The sequence below is a fragment of the Poromitra crassiceps genome (assembly GCF_964638095.1).
Source record: "Poromitra crassiceps genome assembly, chromosome: 2".
Classification (NCBI taxonomy): domain Eukaryota; kingdom Metazoa; phylum Chordata; class Actinopteri; order Beryciformes; family Melamphaidae; genus Poromitra; species Poromitra crassiceps.
In genome coordinates this window covers 1,919,815-1,939,743 of record NC_139624.1, presented here as the reverse complement: position 1 = coordinate 1,939,743, position 19,929 = coordinate 1,919,815, and the positions used below count along the sequence as shown (strand labels likewise).

At 46.8% G+C, this 19,929-nt stretch overlaps 1 protein-coding gene across 1 annotated transcript in view; it reads right to left on the bottom strand.

Moving 5' to 3' along the window:
* The window catches only part of dyrk2 (dual-specificity tyrosine-(Y)-phosphorylation regulated kinase 2), a gene marked incomplete at both ends in the record, with an annotated part of 113,793 nt that overhangs the window by 29,786 nt on the left and 64,078 nt on the right, over positions 1 to 19,929 (bottom strand). Inside the window, 2 exons of the mRNA XM_083655802.1 lie at positions 3,263 to 3,426; positions 11,556 to 11,952. Coding sequence (XP_083511928.1) covers positions 3,263 to 3,426; positions 11,556 to 11,952 — 561 coding nt within the window. The remainder of the gene's footprint in view (positions 1 to 3,262; positions 3,427 to 11,555; positions 11,953 to 19,929) is intronic.

Genomic DNA, 19,929 nt, shown 5'->3' with positions numbered 1-19,929 from the left:
CCCAACAAAGGGAATGCGAGCCACGGAGAGCTCCCAACCACCCCGGGCCCTGGGCACCAAGGGCGGTGGGCTTGTCCTTAGAGCTACAAGCCAAAGGCTGGCACTGAGCCCAGACATTGGCGAGCTGTAACCCCTGCTGGACGCGTAGCGCCAGCAAGGGGCGGTACGTCTATTGTAGACCAAGGAGCCATGTTAGTGGCATGCGACGCGGCGGGCGAGATGCCTGCCACGCCCGAAGAGCACCCCTGTAGCACTGATGCAGGGGCTGGGGTGGCTCAGCCCAGGCAGTGCCCAGCTTAGCTGCGGCCCTGGGCATCGCCCCACAAACTGCTCCCTTGAAGGGCTCGCTCGTATCCCTGCGAGCCTCCGCCTCCGCAGTGACGGCGCTAGCACCGTCCCAAGCCTCCTCCCTATCGGGAACCTGCTCCTGGGCGGTCTCGACTAGGGGGTCGTACCCGGGGAATTTGCCCCGCTCTAACTCGCCCTGAGCAGCAGGCTTCACCCAAGACAGGTCAGAGAGATTCAACGGACACGTTTCTCTCGAGAGGCGTACCGCTGGGAGGAATGTCCTCCTCAAGGAGAGCGAAGCTCTAAGACGCAGGACGGCCATCTTGAAGATAGCCCAGCAGCTGCAAGACCGAGGGTTCAAAGCGCCTGTGCAGCGTGCTCATGCCCATGGCAGAACACGCACCTATCGTGCCGGTTCAATGTAGTTTTACACAAGGCCCATCCCCTCGCTGACTTTTCCTGCTCAGCAGCACTAATAATCACTAAAATAGCAAGCTCCCGCAGGCCGCACCCTGTTAGCGGGAGTACCGTTTTAAGCAAGCTAGCAAACTAGCCTGAAGCACAGGCTAGACACAGGCTAAACAGGATCGGGTCCCCGAAGCCTGAAGAATCTCATCCACGCAAAACCTCTCGAGGTGGGCAAAGTGAGACAGAACGAGCCCTTTTTTCTTTAGCTTCTGAAAGCGCCAATTTTAGCTAACACGGAGCTTCTGAATAACACGTCTCAGTCGCGGCTGGAAGAAACGGTAAGAGGCTATCCCTGGATTGAGCGGACGTGACGTAGTCACGCGGGTGGCCGCCTCAGCCCCAGGGGGTACCACGCCACCTACTGGTGGGTGGTCGGTTTAAATTAAAGGTCATTTTTTGGAGCAAAAATAACAGTCTTCCAGTGGGCTGCGTACGCAGCGGATAAGGCACTAGAGTGAGAGGTCGAGTTCGAAATGAAGTAAAACCATACGTACGGCATCTAAAATCATAGGTCAGGGACTCCCATCCCTTACCGAGATCTACACCAATCGACTCAAGCAAAATTGTGAAAATATCCTCCGGGACTGCTCTCACCCTGCCAACTATCTTTTTAACTTTCTTTCTTCTTTTATGAGGTTGAGAAGCATCAAAAGCAGAACAGACAGGTTCTGTAACAGCACCTACCCCGAGGCTGTCCGTGCTCTCAACTCTTCATCTGCTGCAGGGATATTCATGTCTGATTTATTCTGTGACACACTGACAGCATTTAATTTTAATTTGATGGTATTTACCACAGCTGGTTGTGGTTCTGTAGCCTCCCTGTGGGAGTGTTGTATAATTTAGGTAATGTATTGGTGCTCTAAATTACCGGTATGTATTTTGTGCACTTTATGCATTTTATGTACTTATTTTTTACTTTTCAATTTTATGGTTGAATGTGTGCATTGCATGTGAGGGGGATTGTATGTCAACATGTCATGTTGTTTTGTGTGAGTTCACTAAACCAAATTCCTATCAACAATGTTGAATGGCAATAAAGTATTGAAACTTGAAACAATACAGTACAGTATGTGCCTAATTTTATATCTAGCATATTTGCGTAACATTACATATCCATAACTAAAGGAAAACAACCAAATCTAAAGGGAACTTCACTGTTGTACATATTAAGTATAATAAATCACTACAATTATGGGGGGGAAATTGCTTGGGCTGTAGGGCTGCTGGATGGGATTCGACCCAACAGAAACCCCCCAATTGTAATTGTAATATGTAATTAATAAATTACTGGCTGTCGTGGAGGGCGATGAGTTGTCTGTTAGCGGGGGAATGATGTCATATCGAAGGGTATATATTTTGCACCGGAAGCAGTAGTCGGGAGTTCACGCTCCTGTCAGGTGACCTAGAGGAAGAGTAGACGGGGTGCACTTTCCCTGCACCGTCGTTCTGCTTTCTGTTGTCCGTATATTGTTTTATGTACTGTCTCGCGCCTACATGACACTACATGGCACTGGACACTATCGATTCCAACCGGCCTGGGTCGGCCGAGAGCCGCCGGCACGTCACCTGGACCCGAGCACACCTGCGAGCAAGGTAGGCTAACAACCTCTCACTCTCTCTCTCATGACAGCCTGCTTTGGTATTCTCCATGTTATCATATGCCAGCTAATCCCTAGACACGAGAGAATACGAGCCCGAAGGTGAATATTGACATTAGCTGGGCGCCGATCATTAACAAGCCCTAATTCACAAGCATGTCTCAGAAGACTTTACAGTCTATATACAGTCTACTGTATATGACCTATCATCATCATCATCATCATCAGTATATAAATGGGAGCTAGGGCTCTGTTTGTTTGTTTGTTTGTTTCTCTGTCTGTCTGTCTGTCTGTCCCATGTCCCACTGTGATGTCATACATCCCACTGTGACATCATCAGTGATGTCATAAATCCCACTGTGACATCATCAGTGATGTCATAAATCCCAGTGATGTGTGACAACATCAGTGATGTCATAAATCCGTGATCAGTGATGTCACAAAAAACAAGTGGGAGTCTGGCTTCAGACCCCCGTCTTCAGCCATGGACAGCTGAATGTTGCCAGCTCCAGGACAGGTGATCCAGCATCCCTGAAGTATGCCATCAAGGAGCAGCCAGGGCGAGGTCGCGCAGCGGCCGAGCTACAGGGCCAGCTGGGCAAGCTGCAGGGCGGGCAAGGCCGCGTAGCGGGCGAGCCTAGGAATCGAGCGCACGTAGCGTGCGAGATCCCTAGTATGAAAAACAGCCAGAAAGTGCTTCTGGGAAAGTGTGAACTCGGCCGGAACAGCACCTGCCAAAGCTTCCCTCGTCAAAAATGTTGCTTACTTTGCAGAGCTAGCATTAGCAGCGGTAAAGTATTAGTATTGGTACCTGTCCGAAGCTTCCCTCGTCCATATGTTCTTCAGGTTGCAGAGCTAGCAGTAGCAGCAGTGTTAGCAGTAAAGTATTAGCAGTATCAGTATGGTACCTGTCCGAAGCTGCCCTTGCCGATGACCTTGAGGACCTCGTAGCGGTAGGTGATGTGGTCGTGAGGGACGTGGATGTAGGAGCCCTGGTCGTCATCGTAGCCGCTGTTGTTGGATCCGCCCATCACTCCTGAACGCTTCTTGGCATTTGGCCCAATGAAATACACTGGAGAGAGAGAAAGGGGCTTAAAGGACAGTTCACAGTTGACATATTTTCCCCCTTAACTCATTGAGTGCCAATGACGACAATCGTCGTCAATTCGAATACTAACGTAGAGTGCCAATGACGACGATTGTCGTCAATTGCGTTTTTTGACGGTGGGACGTGGATCAATGCCTAATACTGCCCTGCAAAGCTAAAAGGGGGTAACTCGCCAGAGTGTAGAACTGAGAAAAATGACTTTAAAGTTTTGTTGTTGTCCAGCCAAATGTATTGTAGGAAGAAAACTGGAAATGTGTTAATTATTTGTTTATTTAATGTAGTTATTTATCTACATAATTTTTTTTAGCTCAAACTTGACCTTTGACCCTTATTTGGAAGTTACCTTACTCTGGCTTTGCATTGTCTGCAAAATAATAAGGGGTGATGCCAAGCAAAAAGACAGTAACTTCAATTTTATCCTTCACTTGGTTGCTTATCACTATATAAAACCAGTATATATGATAATAATGATAACATAGACATGAAGTCTCATTTTCATGGCACAATTACGCTTAATATAATATACGTATAAATATAATATAACTAGATTATCAGGCCGCTACACATCCTTCAAGCCTAGTTTGGTGGGACTCTTGTTGGCCCGTTGTGTTTCTGTGTGTTGGCGCCTCGGGGGTTAATGTCATATGAGCTGGCTCCTCGGGGGTTGATGTCGTATGAGCTGGCACATCTGGGGTTAATTTCATATGAGCGGCACCTCGGGGGTTAATGTTGTATGAGCTGGTACCTCAGGGGTTAATGTCATATGAGCTGGCGCCTCGGGGGTTAATGTTGTATGACCTGGTAGCTCAGTGGTTAATGTCATATGAGCTGGTGCCTCGGGGGTTAATGTCATATGAGCTGGCACCTCTGGGGTTAATTTCATATGTGCGGCGCCTCGGGGGTTAATGTTGTATGAGCTGGTACCTGGAGGGTTAATGTTGTATGAGCTGGCACCTCTGGGGATAATGCCGTATGAGCTAGCACCTCTGGGGTTAATTTTATATGAGCGGCACCTCGGGGGTTAATGTTGTATGAGCTGGTACCTCAGGGGTTAATGTCATATGAGCTGGCGCCTCGGTGGTTAATGTTGTATCAGCTGGTACCTCTGGGGTTAATTTCATATGAGCGACGCCTCGGGGGTTAATGTTGTATGAGCTGGCACCTCCGGGGTTAATTTCATATGAGCAGTGCCTCTGGGGTTAATGTGGTATGAGCTGGCACCTCGGGGGTTAATGTTGTACGAGCTGGCACCACAGGGGTTAAATTTGTATGAGCTGGCGCATCAGGGTTAATGTGGTATGAGCTGGCACCTCGGGGGTTAATGTCGTATGAGCTGGCGCCTTGGGGGTTAATGTCATATGAGTTGGCGTCTCTGGGGTTAATGTTGTACGAGCTGGAGCCTCGGGGGTAAATGTGGTATGATCTGGTGCCTCGGGGGTTAATGTCATATGAGGTGCCTCGCGGGTTAATGTATAAGGGTTAGGGGGTTAATGCCATATGAGCTGGCAACCTTGGGAGTTAATGTGGGTGTCTGTGTGGGTGGGGGTGGTAATTGGTCCGATGTCACAATCATGACATTAGGCCTGCCCAGTAATGTAACTCATACCTCAACTCAACCTGTGCATTCTGGTGAGTTACCCCCTTTTTGCGTTGCAGGGCAGAGCATTCAGAGTGCACTCAAACCAAACCAAACAACCGTAACTGATGTTACCTTAGTCTTGCTTGGCTTTTCTAGGGCTTTTGGAAGTTACTGTAAATATGACCGCCTATTTTCTCCAAAAAACAACACAATTGACTCAAGATATTTTTCCACATGATAAAGCAGATCTTCAATGTTCCAAAAATGACAAAAACTAATTTTTGACAAAAATTGAGTTACCCCCTTTTAGCTTTGCAGGGCAGAATACATCTCCTGTAAAATTTTGGGGCATGTTGAATGTGTATAACCTATTTTACCGACCCATTAGGTGGCGACAGTGCTCTCCAGATTAGAGAAAGTTGAGTAAAAACAGCAGAAAAAGCCGTGATGAAACCATTCTCATGAGAATGGTTTGGCTTTTCGCTGTCGCGCTGGGAGCCGGCGCACAACGGTGGGGGGCTCCGAAAATAGACTCTGGCTGCAGCACACTTTGAAACGCGCAGCAGAAAGCCCAGAAAGCCCAGAATCGGACGCAGCTTCATCCCAGCTCACAACCGAAACCCCAGAAACGAGCGAGCCCGATCCAGACTCCCCCGACGAGCGGCCGCCATCTGAACGTGGATCCGCAAGCAGCAGAGACTCGCCTGACAAGCAGCAGAGCGAGCAGAGCCACCAGAGACACATCCACGGAGGAGGAGTTTGCAGTAGAGGGGGGTGGGGGTGCTGTTATATTGAAGGAAATTACTGTTCAGATGTTTCAGGTCAGAAAATATTAGCTTCAGAGTCAGTGATTTGCTTGAAATGCTTCATTTCACAAAAGGCTCAATATCTCAGCTTCTAGATGGAAACGCCTGTTTTTGCTGTTTTTGACCTATCTTCTCCGGCTGATAACTAAAGAACGGAAAATGATATCAATAAACTTTTTTTTGCTGCTGATACAATAGAGTCTCATCGTTCTTTGTGCGTGTTTGGTGTTTACATAGTAATATCATACAATATTCTGTGGGCCTCGAGAAATCACTGAAAACGCTCTGAAACTCTGGCACTGGGAGCGTCCGTTCTCCAAAAGTTGCTGGCACTCAATGAGTTAAGGTCCAATTATACTCTACATTAAAGACGGAGAGGGACAGAGCCTTCTGTCAGTACTCTGCGTTCATTTCATGCCTATTTCTGTCCGTCCTCTGAAAGCTTACGGATACGCACGAAACAGAGCAGAACCACACACACACTCACACATTTGACTCTCTACTGCCCACTGGTGGATGTATTGCTTAACATGTTACCAACATGAAAGATGCATGGAAGTATGTGGGTAGTGACGATTACACCGTTTGAAATGGACGCATTTATTTTTGTATGAAAATAGAGTATAATTGGGCCTTTACCTGTAGTGCTATTTATTCATCCAGAGATGCCTGCCTTCTCTCCCGTACAATGGAACTCTTTTTAATATTTTTTCCCAGATTTTTTATCCCAGTTTTATCCCCCATTAGTGCTAATTTTAATTTATTTTATCCTGGTTTCTGCTCTACCCTCTGACGATCTGGGGAGAGCCGAAACTGGCTCCATGCTTCCTCCGAGACATGGGCAGTAGCTAGCCGCTTCTTTTTAACCTTGCTTGCAAGATGGATAACCTCGCGAGATCAAAAGAGATTATCTCGACGTAATCCATCTTGATATGCACAGGCAGTTAAGATGATTGGCTTAGAAACCCGAACCATGGCTGGCTCGTCGAATCAGCGGCAGTCTTAGGCGGGCTTTCTGTGTGACGCTACTGAGAAGCGTCTGGGCAAGTAGTGGGTAGTGGGTACATGGTCTTTGTAGTTCTTTTCACTCGTCAACATGGCTGCCGCCGTGGAAGCGAAAGCTAGCGAGGCTATCATAGATGCAGCAATAATTTCAGTTATTTCTCAACTGGACAGCATTTCCAAAATATCAAAACGTTTATTAATCCAATCCAATTATTAATCGCTCATGCGTTAGTTTGTGGAAATTCCCGTGCAATAATCAAAACTCTGGCCCCAGCCCACATTACTCTAGCCGGAGCACATGTTAGCCTACATTAGCTTCCACAAAACACACACACAAAGCTGCGCAAAAGCGCTTTACATTCTTATACGGAGATAGCGAGGCAGCATAGTAAATAAACACACGTGGCACTGCGCTCCGTTTTCATCAGTGAACTATTAATAGCGCAAGGGACGGCCACTCGTCAATTCGTTGCGCGTAGCCAAACACTCCTGGCTGCTGTTAGCCGCTAATTAGCAACAAACATTTCAACAGGCTCATACCCCCGAACCAGACCCCATATGTGTTTATTAGTCCTCCGGTCGCAAAGGTTACGTCAGAGGCATGGCGATCTGATTTGTTGAAGTTAACACGCACCAGCGGTGATAGACAGATGGGTGATCCAATCACCTGCCAAGTAGTTTGGAAAAAGTGCCCGCCTCCGTCAGCGGGTTGGATTACTGCATTCCCAGATGGACTGGTATAGTGAAACGTAATGTGAAGCTAAACCGTCCATCTGGCAGCATCAGGTTAGCTTCTTTTCACCTGACAGGGGAAGCTTCACCGGTAGGACATAGCACGTGGGAGGATCACGCTATTCCAACGAGTTCCCCTCCCTTCGAAAATGCGCTCCTAATGACCAGAGGAGGCACCACATTAGCAACCAGGATATTGCATGTTTTGGTGTGGGGTTCCTATATGAAGGAAACCCCCAGGGGGCACAGGGAGAACATGCAAACTCCACACAGAAAGGCCCTTTTGACGACCCCACCCGGGCGGTGGGCACTCGAGGACATGCGGACGGGCACGCACTCCTTCAGTGCTCACAGCGTCTCAGGTGGGAATCGAACCCAGGACCTTCTAGCTGTGAGGCGACAGCGCTTACCACTGCACCACCGTGCCCACCCCCCGTACAATGGAACTCAATGGCACTCTGCTTGTGGTGTTCCAGGTGCCATCTGCTAGCTGCTAGCTAGCTGCTACCAAACTACACCTGCTAGCAGCACCCCTTACATGCTGAGTTCCAGATGCTTCCATCTGGTCGGAGGTTTAGTCACCCAAAGACTAAGACCAACAGATTCAGGCTGTCCTTCGTTCCCTCTGCCATTAGGGCAAGTCCATGGTTTATGATGACAGTGCAGGTGATCTATCAGATCTATCCTGTGCTGTGTTACTGTATATATGATGTACTGTATGTATGATGTATTAATTTGTTGCCTATGTGTCATGTCACTGTCTGCAAAGCAAATTGCCCCTCTGGGACATTCAAGTTTTTGAACCTTGAACCTGAACCTTGAACCTACCGTAAATTCCGGACTATAAGCCGCGGCTTTTTCCCCGTTTTTTGGCCCTGCGGCTTATATCACGGTGCGGCTTATCTATGGATTTTTTCAGAAAAAAAAAAAAATAATAAAATAAAAATCTCTCTTCTTTAGCACTCTTTCTAACTATAAATCCACTTCTGTTTTAATTTCCTCTCTTGCCCTCTTTTCACCACACCGCGGACACTGTGTGCACTGTAAAAAAAAACAAAGGTGGTGTTGTGTTATGTTGTTTTGTTTAAATGTTAATACGGTAAATGGGAGCTTCCTCAAACAGCCATCTCTTTCCCGACAATCCCCTCTGTGCATGAACCCTTACATATGGTAATTACGGTAAGCAAACGGCCACTCGGTGACCTCCAAAATCGATGGATTTTACAGGTTACACAGCTTCATCTGCACATTTTATGTGCATTGCTTTGCTGCTTGTTTTTTCGATTATTTTTTTGTAAAGCACCTTGAATTGCCTTTGTGTATGAAAGGTGCTATATAAATAAAATTTGACTTGACTTGACTTGACATCATTTGGCGGAAATCAACCGGTTACTCCTACCGGTTCAAAGTTCATTACAGTAGCAGACCGGAATCACAACAACAGGAGCAGCAGCAGCAAAGGGTCGTGCACTAACTCTCTCTCACTCACCATGGGGAAGAAACGCAGAAATGCACACGATGCAGCTTTCAAGTTGAAGGCAGTCAATCTCGCATTAAAAGACGGAAATCGAGCAGCAGCACGTAACCTTGGCATCAACGAGTCAATGGTGAGACGTTGGAAGGGGCAGCAGGAAGAACTGTCTCAATGCAAAAAGACCAAAAAGTCCTTCAGAGGTAATAAAAGCAGATGGCCCGAACTTGAAGATTCCCTTGAAGATTGGGTGTTGACACAGAGAGCAGACGGCCGAGGTGTTTCCACCGTGCAGATCCGACTGATGGCCAAAACAGTCGCCACCGAAATGAAAATTGAACATTTCAGAGGTGGCCCATCTTGGTGCTTCCGATTCATGAGACGAAAGGGACTGTCCGTCAGGGCGAGGACTACTGTGTGCCAACAACTCCCTCCCGACTACCAGGAGAAAATCACAAACTTCGGCGAATTCACACAAAGGAAGATCAAGGAATATTCCATCGAACCGGAGCAGATCATAAATATGGATGAAGTGCCTTTGACGTTCGACCTGCCACTCACTCGGACTGTTAACAAGAAAGGTGAATCGTCGATCACGTTGAGAACCACTGGGCACGAGAGAACGAATTTCACTTGTGTTCTCGGCTGCTCTGCATCTGGAGTAAAGCTGCCGCCAATGGTGATTTTTAAGCGGATCACAATGCCGAAAGAAAAAATTCCCAGCGGGATATGCCTCAAAGTCAACAAGAAAGGATGGATGATGGAGTGTGATGAAGGAGTGGCTGGCTGAGTGCTACGTCAAGCGCCCTGGAGGATTCTTTCGCCAAAAAAAAGCTCTGCTCGTTCTCGACAGCATGAGGGCTCATATAACAGATTCCGTGAAAGCAGCCATCAAGAGCACAAACTCAATTCCAGCTGTGATTCCTGGGGGCACAACGAAGCATCTGCAGCCACTTGACATCAGTGTCAATCGTGCGTTCAAAGTGGCACTACGCGTTCAGTGGGAGGCGTGGATGACGAGCGGCGATAAATCATTCACCAAAACTGGTCGCATGCGAAAAGCAACTTTCGCTCAAGTTTGCCAGTGGATCCTGACAGCGTGGAGGAGTGTGAAAACATCCACGATCACCAACGGGTTCCGAAAGGCTGGACTGCTGCGTGATGAAGAGGATGACGCCGCCACAGCTGAGGCCCTTCAGAGGCTGTTCGATTCCGACACCGACAGTGACGAAGAGGAGTTCGTTGGTTTTGAGAGTGACAACGAAGGAGAGAGGAGAGTGGTTGACGAAGCCACCCTGAACCTGTTCGTTTCCGACACTGAAGTTGAGGACTTTGGTGGTTTCAGTACGCAGGAAGAAGAGGAAGACGAGGATTAGTGACTTGACTTTGACTCTGGTTACAGCCGTTTGCTGCACCTTCACCTAAAAGATGAAGACAAGGATTAATGACTTTTCTGGTAGGCTCAGTACTGTTCACTGATTGTTTTATTATTGTTTTACAGTTATTTTGTTTACAGCCGTGACTGCACCTTATCCTTTTGAGGATTGTTTTATTATTGTTTTACAGTTATTTTGTTTACAGCCGTGACTGCACCTTATCCTTTTGAGGATTGTTTTATTATTATTATTATTGTTTTATTTTTTATATTTATTTTGTTGAAATGTTAATAAATGGGAGCTTCCCCAAACAGCCATCTCTTTCCCGACAATCCCCTCTGTGCACGAACCCTTACATATGGTAATTAAACATTAAAACACAATAAAAAAAATAAAAAAAAATAAAAAAAAACATTAAAACACCCGCGGCTTATAGTCCGGTGCAGCTTATATATGTAACAAACAGGCAATTTTGCTGCTGCGGCTTATACTCCGGTGCGCCTTATAGTGCGGAATTTACGGTAGTTTGGTCGAAAGAAAATAGTTCCTACATGAAACTACAATGTCTGTGCATTATCTGGAAAGAGACATTGCTGCTGAGTTTTTTTTTTGTTGTTGCATTTTGAGCACCACAAATCGAGTGCCATCCAGTTCCATTGTATTGAGCAAAGACAGACATCTCTATGGCCAATATCTCCAAAACTCAGCAACTCACACAAAACCATCTAGATCAGTGGTTTCCAAAACTGGGGTACGTGGAGGTACTACAGGGGGTACTTGAGAGAAAGGGGAAAATTAAAAAAATTTAAGAATAAATCATGAAAATAAATTAAACGTAAAAATAAATCTGCTCAGGAGGCAGTAATTGTTTCTTCTGCTGTAATGTTATATTCTTCAAAAGGTGGGTTCATTCATTGCATCATATGCTATAGTTTTCTCTTTCAGTTTTCTAAGCAACATGTTGTAGTCGGGTAAAGGGGATACTTGGATTCAGAAATCAGGGAAAGGGTGTACTGAAGCCAAAAGAGTTTGAGACCCACTGATCTAGATTGATAAATAGCACTACAGGTAAGAGGAAAAATATGTAATATATGTTTGAGGGTGAACTGTCCCTTTAAACTCACCTTCGGGGTAGCTGAAGATCTCATGATGTTCGAAGGAGGACAGTTTGGACATGAACTGCTTCATGGCCTGGTCGGGGGTGAGGGGGGCGGGCTTTGGCTTGCCGTCCACAGACTTGACAGATGCAGCACTGCCCTGCCGTCCGGGGGCGGAGTCAGAGGGCAGCTGGCGGTCAGGCTGAAGCAGAGCCGAGCGCGCGGCGAGTGGAGCTAGCCCGTTGGCGAGCGGAGCTAGCCCGTTGGCGAGCGAAGCTAGCCCGTTAGCGAGCGGAGCTAGCCCGTTGGGCTGCGCGGTCAGAAGCGGACGCTTGTTGGTGTTGTCCTCGTACAGCTGGGTGACGTGGACCTGGGACTGGCTCGTGACCTGGACCGCCTCCGACATGACGCCTCTGGATCCTCCCTGAGGGGACAACAAGGAAGAAGTTACCAGAGATACTTGATACACTTAGAGATAGCTCATTCCAGGCTCCACCGACAGCATGAAATGGAAGTAGCTCCTGAAAACGCAAAAAAGTGAAATCAGGTCCCAGAGTGGAATTCTTTGATAACGCTCCCTTTACCGTCACCGTGTAAACTTGCAAAACACAATTCTTGCCAAAACTGTGACGACACGGCTCTTCATGCATGGAAGACATTGAGCATTCACTAGCCTATCAATATAGCCTTAATGGCACAAAGTGAATTGCATTGACATTCAACAAACTATCATGACATCCAGGGCCGATTTTACCAACGGGCTTACCGGGGCTGAAGCCCCGGGGCCCGGGACATCAAGGGGCCCAAATCTTTATTTATTTTTTTTTTTTTTTTGGGCCATTTCAGGTACGAACAGACTTGAATACTGCTTGATTGATTTGTGCAATAATTGAATAACCATGTGTGTGTGCACTGTAATAATAACAGCAATAATAAATACTAAATAATAATAATAAAAGTGCTTGTTGTGACATCTCAGTGGCAATGTTTTCTTTCCAATCAGGCTGTTTATGAAAGAACATGATGGCTAAACCTACAGTTTGTGTTTATAAGTTAGAATGCTGACAGGAGAGCAGGTGGTGACATGAAAGTTAGTGAGAAAAGGAGAAGATACTGAATAATGACATCACAACAGTATAATCCTAATGTTGATTTAAAATGAGATATTCCTTTAAATACAGCTAAAAAAGGTTAAAAAAAAACACTCACATTTTTTTCGGCGCCGCCCTTCCGCTTGAGGGGGGGGCCCTGCAGAGATGAATAGCCCCAGCGCCCATGAAGTGTAAAATCGGCCCTGATGACATCAGAGTCTGATAACGAGGTGCTCAAAATACATAATGGGCGATAACTGTCTCTCCTTGTCTGTCTCTCCTCTCTGTCTCCTTAACTGTCTCTCTTCTCTGTCTCCTTGTCTGTCTCTCCTCTCTGTATCCCTATCTTTCTCTCTAAAGTCTGACCTATCTAAAAAAGGACAAAAGATAGGGCTATATCTTCCCAAAAGCGCCAATTTAGCGTTTGCGCCGTGTGCAATGCAAATTGGGGGTGCACACAAGCGCATGCCTGTGATAATTGTACTGGGCATTGGCTGCCACAAGCCAAAGCAGGCGTTTCAGCGCTAAAATGTGGGGATAGATGGCATTACCCTATTGTCAGCAGGGCTCAATTACTTTGCGCTAAGAGCTTTGAAAAGGACCTCTTACGCGCAAATACCTCTCTGCGCTGGGTTGCGCACCATAATCTCCATGCAGCGCAGCGCAGTGCAAGTAAAATCCCTTTTGGATATGTCATTAAGCACAGCCTTGTCATGCCAGGACATCAAATTATGCTGCTAAAATTGGGTATTAGCAGATAATTCAGTGAGGCAACTATAACTCACTGAGAAACTTTTATCACATTGCAAAGAGGGAAATGAATTGAGAAAACTTGTTGGACAATGACATAGGCTATTTACCTTCATAACCACCCGGAGGGTCGTTGGCACCACAGACGATCTGTCAATAAGCTCTCTCAAACACAGTCTCTTAGAAAAACGTATAATACCAACGATGTGGACCAACGTTGCTATTTTACAATTTCGGCTCGAAAAACGTAAAATATTAACGTTCCGAGTGGTTAGGGTGAGGATTAGAGTAGGGGGAGGGGTTAGAAACAGAAAATCTCGATAAAACACGCCCAAACCCCGCCCACCGCTGTAGACGCGTACGTTCCCATTTTACAATTTCTTAGCCGACATCGTAAAATAGCAACGTTTGTCCACAAACGTGCCTATTTTACGTTTTTTTTGGAGATCGGGTTGGCTCTCTCTGTCCTCGCACGAGTGAGTACACTCTATTACGCATGGAGAGAATTACAGCATATTGCCTCACGCAAACAGCCATTGCAAGACGGGAATCTGATTGGTTTTGATTGACGTAATGCCCAGCCTTGCCTGGCCATGCCTGTGAATAATTCTGGTAGTTAAGACCGGCCAAATCCCGGCATTTTGGGGCGCAGATGATTTTGGCACGCCTCTAATTTGCGCTTGCGGCACGTGCCGTGAACGTTTCCGCATCCCGGCCGAGAATTGCATCCCCAACATATTTCGGGGCTGTTTTAACTTAGAAATCAGGGAGGTCATGTCTACCAGACAATTATATCACTTTGAATCAGTTACATTTCTGTATAAATCATTACAAGTATGCTCCCGTGAGATGGGGATGCTTTTTTTTAATGCTGGGCGGGGGAGCAAAACTCGGCACAACACCTGGCGGACGGCGCAAGGCAGGTGCAAACAGGTGCGCAATCGCTATTAGGGGATAGCGCCTGTCGGAAGATAGAGCCCATAATGTTAAAGAGAGAAAGAAAATAAATCAACTGTCTCAAATCAGCTGAGTCTCTCTCTCTCTCTCTCTCTCTCTCTCTCTCTCTCTCTCTATTGCATTACGGTCATGAGAAGTAATTCATATGATGCCAAGCTTACATAAATAATTAAAACAATAGTTTAACAATGTAATGAATAATACAATAATATAGTCAACATAACAATGTCATTCTCTCTCTCTCTCTCTCTCTCTCTGTTTCTCTCTGTTGCCATGGCGACAGGACACCTGGCCGCCTTTGGTTTGGACAGCACAGGTGCGCACGCACGCGCACGCACGCACGCACGCACACACACACACACACACACACACACACACACACACACACACACACACACACACACACGGTTCAAAGAGTTGCTGTATACCACCTTTAGCAGCCCAGGCTGCTGTGTTTCTGTCTCTCACTATGTCCAAAACAGCGCAGTTTATGAATGTGTAGTAGGGCTGGGTGATATGAGCAAAATCTCACATCCCGATATAGGTCATTTCATATCCCGATAACGATATACATCACGATATAGCATATTTTCTGTAAATTGATAGTTTATATAAAATGACCATATGGCCATTTATTTATGTAGCGGGTAAACCAGTTAAAATTTTGACAATGTCAAACTCCACAAACTGGATACATGCATTCAGAATACAGATATGCATGGCTATTCTATACAACACAAACAAATGTATAATTAGTTGCAAGGTAGTAGAATGAAACATAAACTGAACCATACCAACAGCTCAATTTTTAAAGATTACATTAGAGCAAAACGGGTAGAATAAGTTATTTATAGTTCAGTCCAATTCTCTGTTTGTTTATAAAGGAACAAAAATGCTCCACTTCGGGATTTCCATGTTACCGGTTCAGTTCACTCAACAAAAATACTTCACTCCGGGATTTCCCGGTTATCCAACTCAACTCTCACCCAAGCTAGACGTTTGGTTGTCGGCTCCTCAATGGATTTCCTTGGGATGACGAGAGGACGAGAGATGTTTTGCCAGGTTTAACGTTACGAGGACACGCGCAAATATGGATCAAACGCGGACTTAACACAGCGCAAATGCCTGGGTAGACTAGGCGGACGGAGTGGAGGTAGCTGTCAGGCATCACTCCTCACGTCTCACACAAAAACGTTGTCGATCCTCCTGCAGACTAGCAGAGGAACATCTAGAATAATCAACATTAAACTAGATGTTCCTCTTAGTGTTACTATGTTAATTCTGTGTGGGAGGAGAATTAACAAGAGGAACATCTAGTTTAATCTTTGATTATTAAACTTGATGTTCCTCTTAGTGTTACGATGTTAATTCTGTTGGGTCTCATGGATTACTACTTTAATCTATTGTAAATTTAAAAAAAACACGCTTTTATTTTGAAGGCAAAATCACTCAACCGAAAGTGAAGTTGTAAGAAATTGTTGCTCATTTCACAGAGGCATTCTTGCGGTTTCCCCATCACACACGGAAGAACAACCAAAAACAACGAATGACAGCGTTTTCATGTGATGACTGACAGCTAGTTTGAGTGATGCCTGACAGCTAGTCTGCAGGAGGATCGACAACGTTTTTGTGTGAGACGTGAGGAGTGATGCCTGACAGCTAGTTTGAGTGATAAGTGAGGCAGGAGGAATGCCAACGTTTTTGTGTGAGACGTGAGGAGTGAGGACTGACGAGTGAGGACTGACGAGTGAGGACTGATGAATGACGAGTGACGCCGTATTGTGCGATGACTGACGCGTGAGGAGTGAAACAGTAATGCAAAGGATGACAGCGTTTTCGTGTGAGGACTGAAGGTGTTTCAGAGCACACTCGACATGGTTTACTATAGGAGACATGACAACTGACAACGCTTAGACTGAGGAACGATAGCCTATACTCGGATGAAATTCCGTCAAGGCATTCCTGAGATATCGCTTAACAAGCTTGAAAATGGCGTTCGAGAGGTCACAGTGACCTTGACCTTTGACCACCAAAATCGAATTAGTTCATCCTTGAGGCCAAGTCGATGTTTGAGGCAAATTTGATGAAATTCCGTCAAGGCATTCCTGAGATATCGCGTTAACATGCTTGGAAATGGTGTTTGAGAGGTCACAGTGACCTTGACCTTTGAGCTTTGACCACCAAAATCTAATCAGATCATTCTTGAGTCTAAGTGGATGTTTAAGGCAAATTTGATTGAATTCCAGTCAAGGCGTTCTTCAGATATCGCGTTAACGAACATCGTACGGACGGACATACGTATGTACGGACGGACAACCCGGATCCATAATGCCTCCGGCCTGGCTATCGCCGGCGGAGGCATAATAAAACGTTAAACAGCACGTCGTGGTCCGCCAGTTCTTCAGACATAACATTGGCGACGAGGATGAGATGGGACTGACCTTCTCACCGCCAGGACGCAGACTGAAAATAACGTTGGCAGCGGTAGCTAGCTTGATAGCTAACAGATAACACGTAGCCTACTGTGATAGAAAGCACAACACTCCCCAGAAATATTAGCGTTAAGTGTCTAGCTAATCTGCTGCCACAATTGAGCCTGTCTCTGTTGTGATAGTGTCAGGACCGATGTTAGACATGTGGATCTATTCGCGGGTAGTTGATGAAGCTGGGGTGTTGTGGAACTTGATGGCTGGGGCTGCACTGTTCGAGGTTTTGGGAACGGTTGCAGGGATTGCAGAGGTTGCTGGTTGCAGAAGTTGCAGAGCTTGGTATGATCCTTGACGTGGATTTATGAATCACTGGCGAGGACCTGCAGGAACAGGCCCTTATAGATGTGAATATGACATCACCTGTGTTATGACATCACCAGCGAACGGCATGAAAGACGCTATGAATCATGACATCATCAGTGATTGATGACATCATAGTAGGAATGACGACGTCAAAGTAGGAATGATGACGTCATCCTAACAGTACCCTCCCCTCAACGGACGTCACCTGGCGTCCAATGAGGCCATCAAGGATGGCATCTGGGAGACAAAAAATCTGCAGGTTCTGGTGGAGGTGCTCTCCCGCAGGTGGTTAGACGCAGGTGGTTAGGCCCCAAAGGGGGTGTAAGAGAGTGAGGTGCTCTTCAGCAGGTGGTTAGATGCAGGTGGTCAGACCCCAAAGGGGGTGTAGGACAGTGGAGGTGCTCCTCCCTAATACAGGATATCGAAGCCATAGATGGACCGATACGTAAATAGGACTTCCACCGGGTCCGGTGGGTCCTCTGGGGCCGGCCATCCCCGGGGCACGATCCAAACATGGGAGGCTGGGGACCATCAAAAGGGTCAAATGCCGCCGTCTCCGAAGGCAGAGCCACAGGGGGATCTGACTCAGCGAGGCCTGCCCTCCCGACCTGTAGTTTGGGGGGGTCACCCGCCGTCTCGTCCTTTAAACGCCTCTTATTTCTTCTTGCTCTTGACCGAGGGCTGACGACACTACGGGAACCTCCCAGCATGAAGCTGGAGCCTACGTGTTGGTCAAGGACAGGAATTGGCTGCTGCTGGGGTACGGGTTCAGACTCGACCAGGGGAAGGTCCACAGGTTGTGCCTCAGGTACGGGTTCAGACTCGGCGAGGGGCAGGTCCACAGATTGTGCCTCAGGTTGTGCCTCAGGGCCAGCAGACTCGGAGGCCCCCTGCGGGGGGACGGAGCCGATCTGCAGGCAGCGATTGAACCTCCCAATGAGACGATCGACGGTCCTCTCCAACTCGTTAACCCTCTTGGAGACACACTGCCACTCCTGGGTCCTGCAGGGAACGCTACCCAACCGTACAGATTCTTCGGCTGGACACGTAGTGTCTTGATCCACTGAGAGTACCACGGGCCGGCGAGCGGTGGGACCACTTACTGGACGCCGGGAGCAGGAGGAGAGGTAATGCCCGGCTCGACCATAGTACAGGCAGCTCCGGGTGTCCAAACGGCGCTGCCTCTCCTCTGGTGTGATGCGAACCCTGCCGGTCAGATCACGGTACAGATGGCTGCTGGGACTCAAATGTGGGTGCCCCTGCTCTGGAATGACGCGAACTCCCCCCCAGAATATGCCCTTAGCAGCAGGGGGCGGCCGAGAGGCAGAGCTAGAAGCAACGGCCGCTGTGGACGGGGGAGTCGCAGGTCTGGAAACCTCCGGAACGGCGGTGCGCTCGAAAGCTGGGGCAAGAGGGGCAGAAGGCTGCGGAATGGCACCCTGGGGGCCTAGCCCGTCGAGACGATCTAGCCGGCCAATCAAGAGGGCGTGCCGATCAGCGGCTTCCGAAGCCAGAGCCTGGATTGCTTTTTCCTGCTGGGCGTGCCGATCAGTGGCTTCGAAAACCAGAGCCTGGATTGCTTTTTCCTGGTGGGCAATCAGGCGTCTTGACTCGAGTGCGAGCTCAATTATCATTCGAAAGGCCTCCCTGATTGGCGGAGGTGTATCCGCTAGATCCAGTTCTGAGTGATTCATACTGTCAGGACCGATGTTAGACATGTGGATCTATTCGCGGGTAGTTGATGAAGCTGGGGTGTTGTGGAACTTGATGGCTGGGGCTGCACTGTTCGAGGTTTTGGGAACGGTTGCAGGGATTGCAGAGGTTGCTGGTTGCAGAAGTTGCAGAGCTTGGCATGATCCTTGACGTGGATTTATGAATCACTGGCGAGGACCTGCAGGAACAGGCCCTTATAGATGTGAATATGACATCACCTGTGTTATGACATCACCAGTGAACGGCATGAAAGACGCTATGAATCATGACATCATCAGTGATTGATGACATCATAGTAGGAATGACGACGTCAAAGTAGGAATGATGACGTCATCCTAACAGATAGTTTATCCATTATTAGTTGCCTGAAAACGAGCGCCTGCACCAGCGCCTTTCTGAAGCCACTGTTGAGTTTATTTTTAATCTGTACGATGATAGAGTATATGATCTGTATGTAATAACCTGTATGATGATACATTATGATCTGTATGTAATAACCTGTATGACACAGTATATGATCTGTATGTAATAACCTGTATGACACAGTATATGATCTGTATGTAATAACCTGTATGACACACTATATGATCTGTATGTAATAACCTGTATGACACACTATATGATCTGTATGTAATAACCTGTATGATGATACATTATGATCTGTATGTAATAACCTGTATGACACACTATATGATCTGTATGTAATAACCTGTATGACACACTATATGATCTGTATGTAATAACCTGTATGACACAGTATATGATCTGTATGTAATAACCTGTATGACACAGTATATGATCTGTATGTAATAACCTGTATGACACACTATATGATCTGTATGTAATAACCTGTATGACACAGTATATGATCTGTATGTAATAACCTGTATGACACACTATATGATCTGTATGTAATAACCTGTATGACACAGTATATGATCTGTATGTAATAACCTGTATGATGATACAGTATATGATCAGGGCTCGACATTAACTCATTCATGGCCAAAGACGTCTTTGACGTGTTATCAGGAATAGCCCAGAGGGCCAATGACGTGTTTGACGTGTTTTTGTTTTTATTAGTACAGCGCGTAGTTC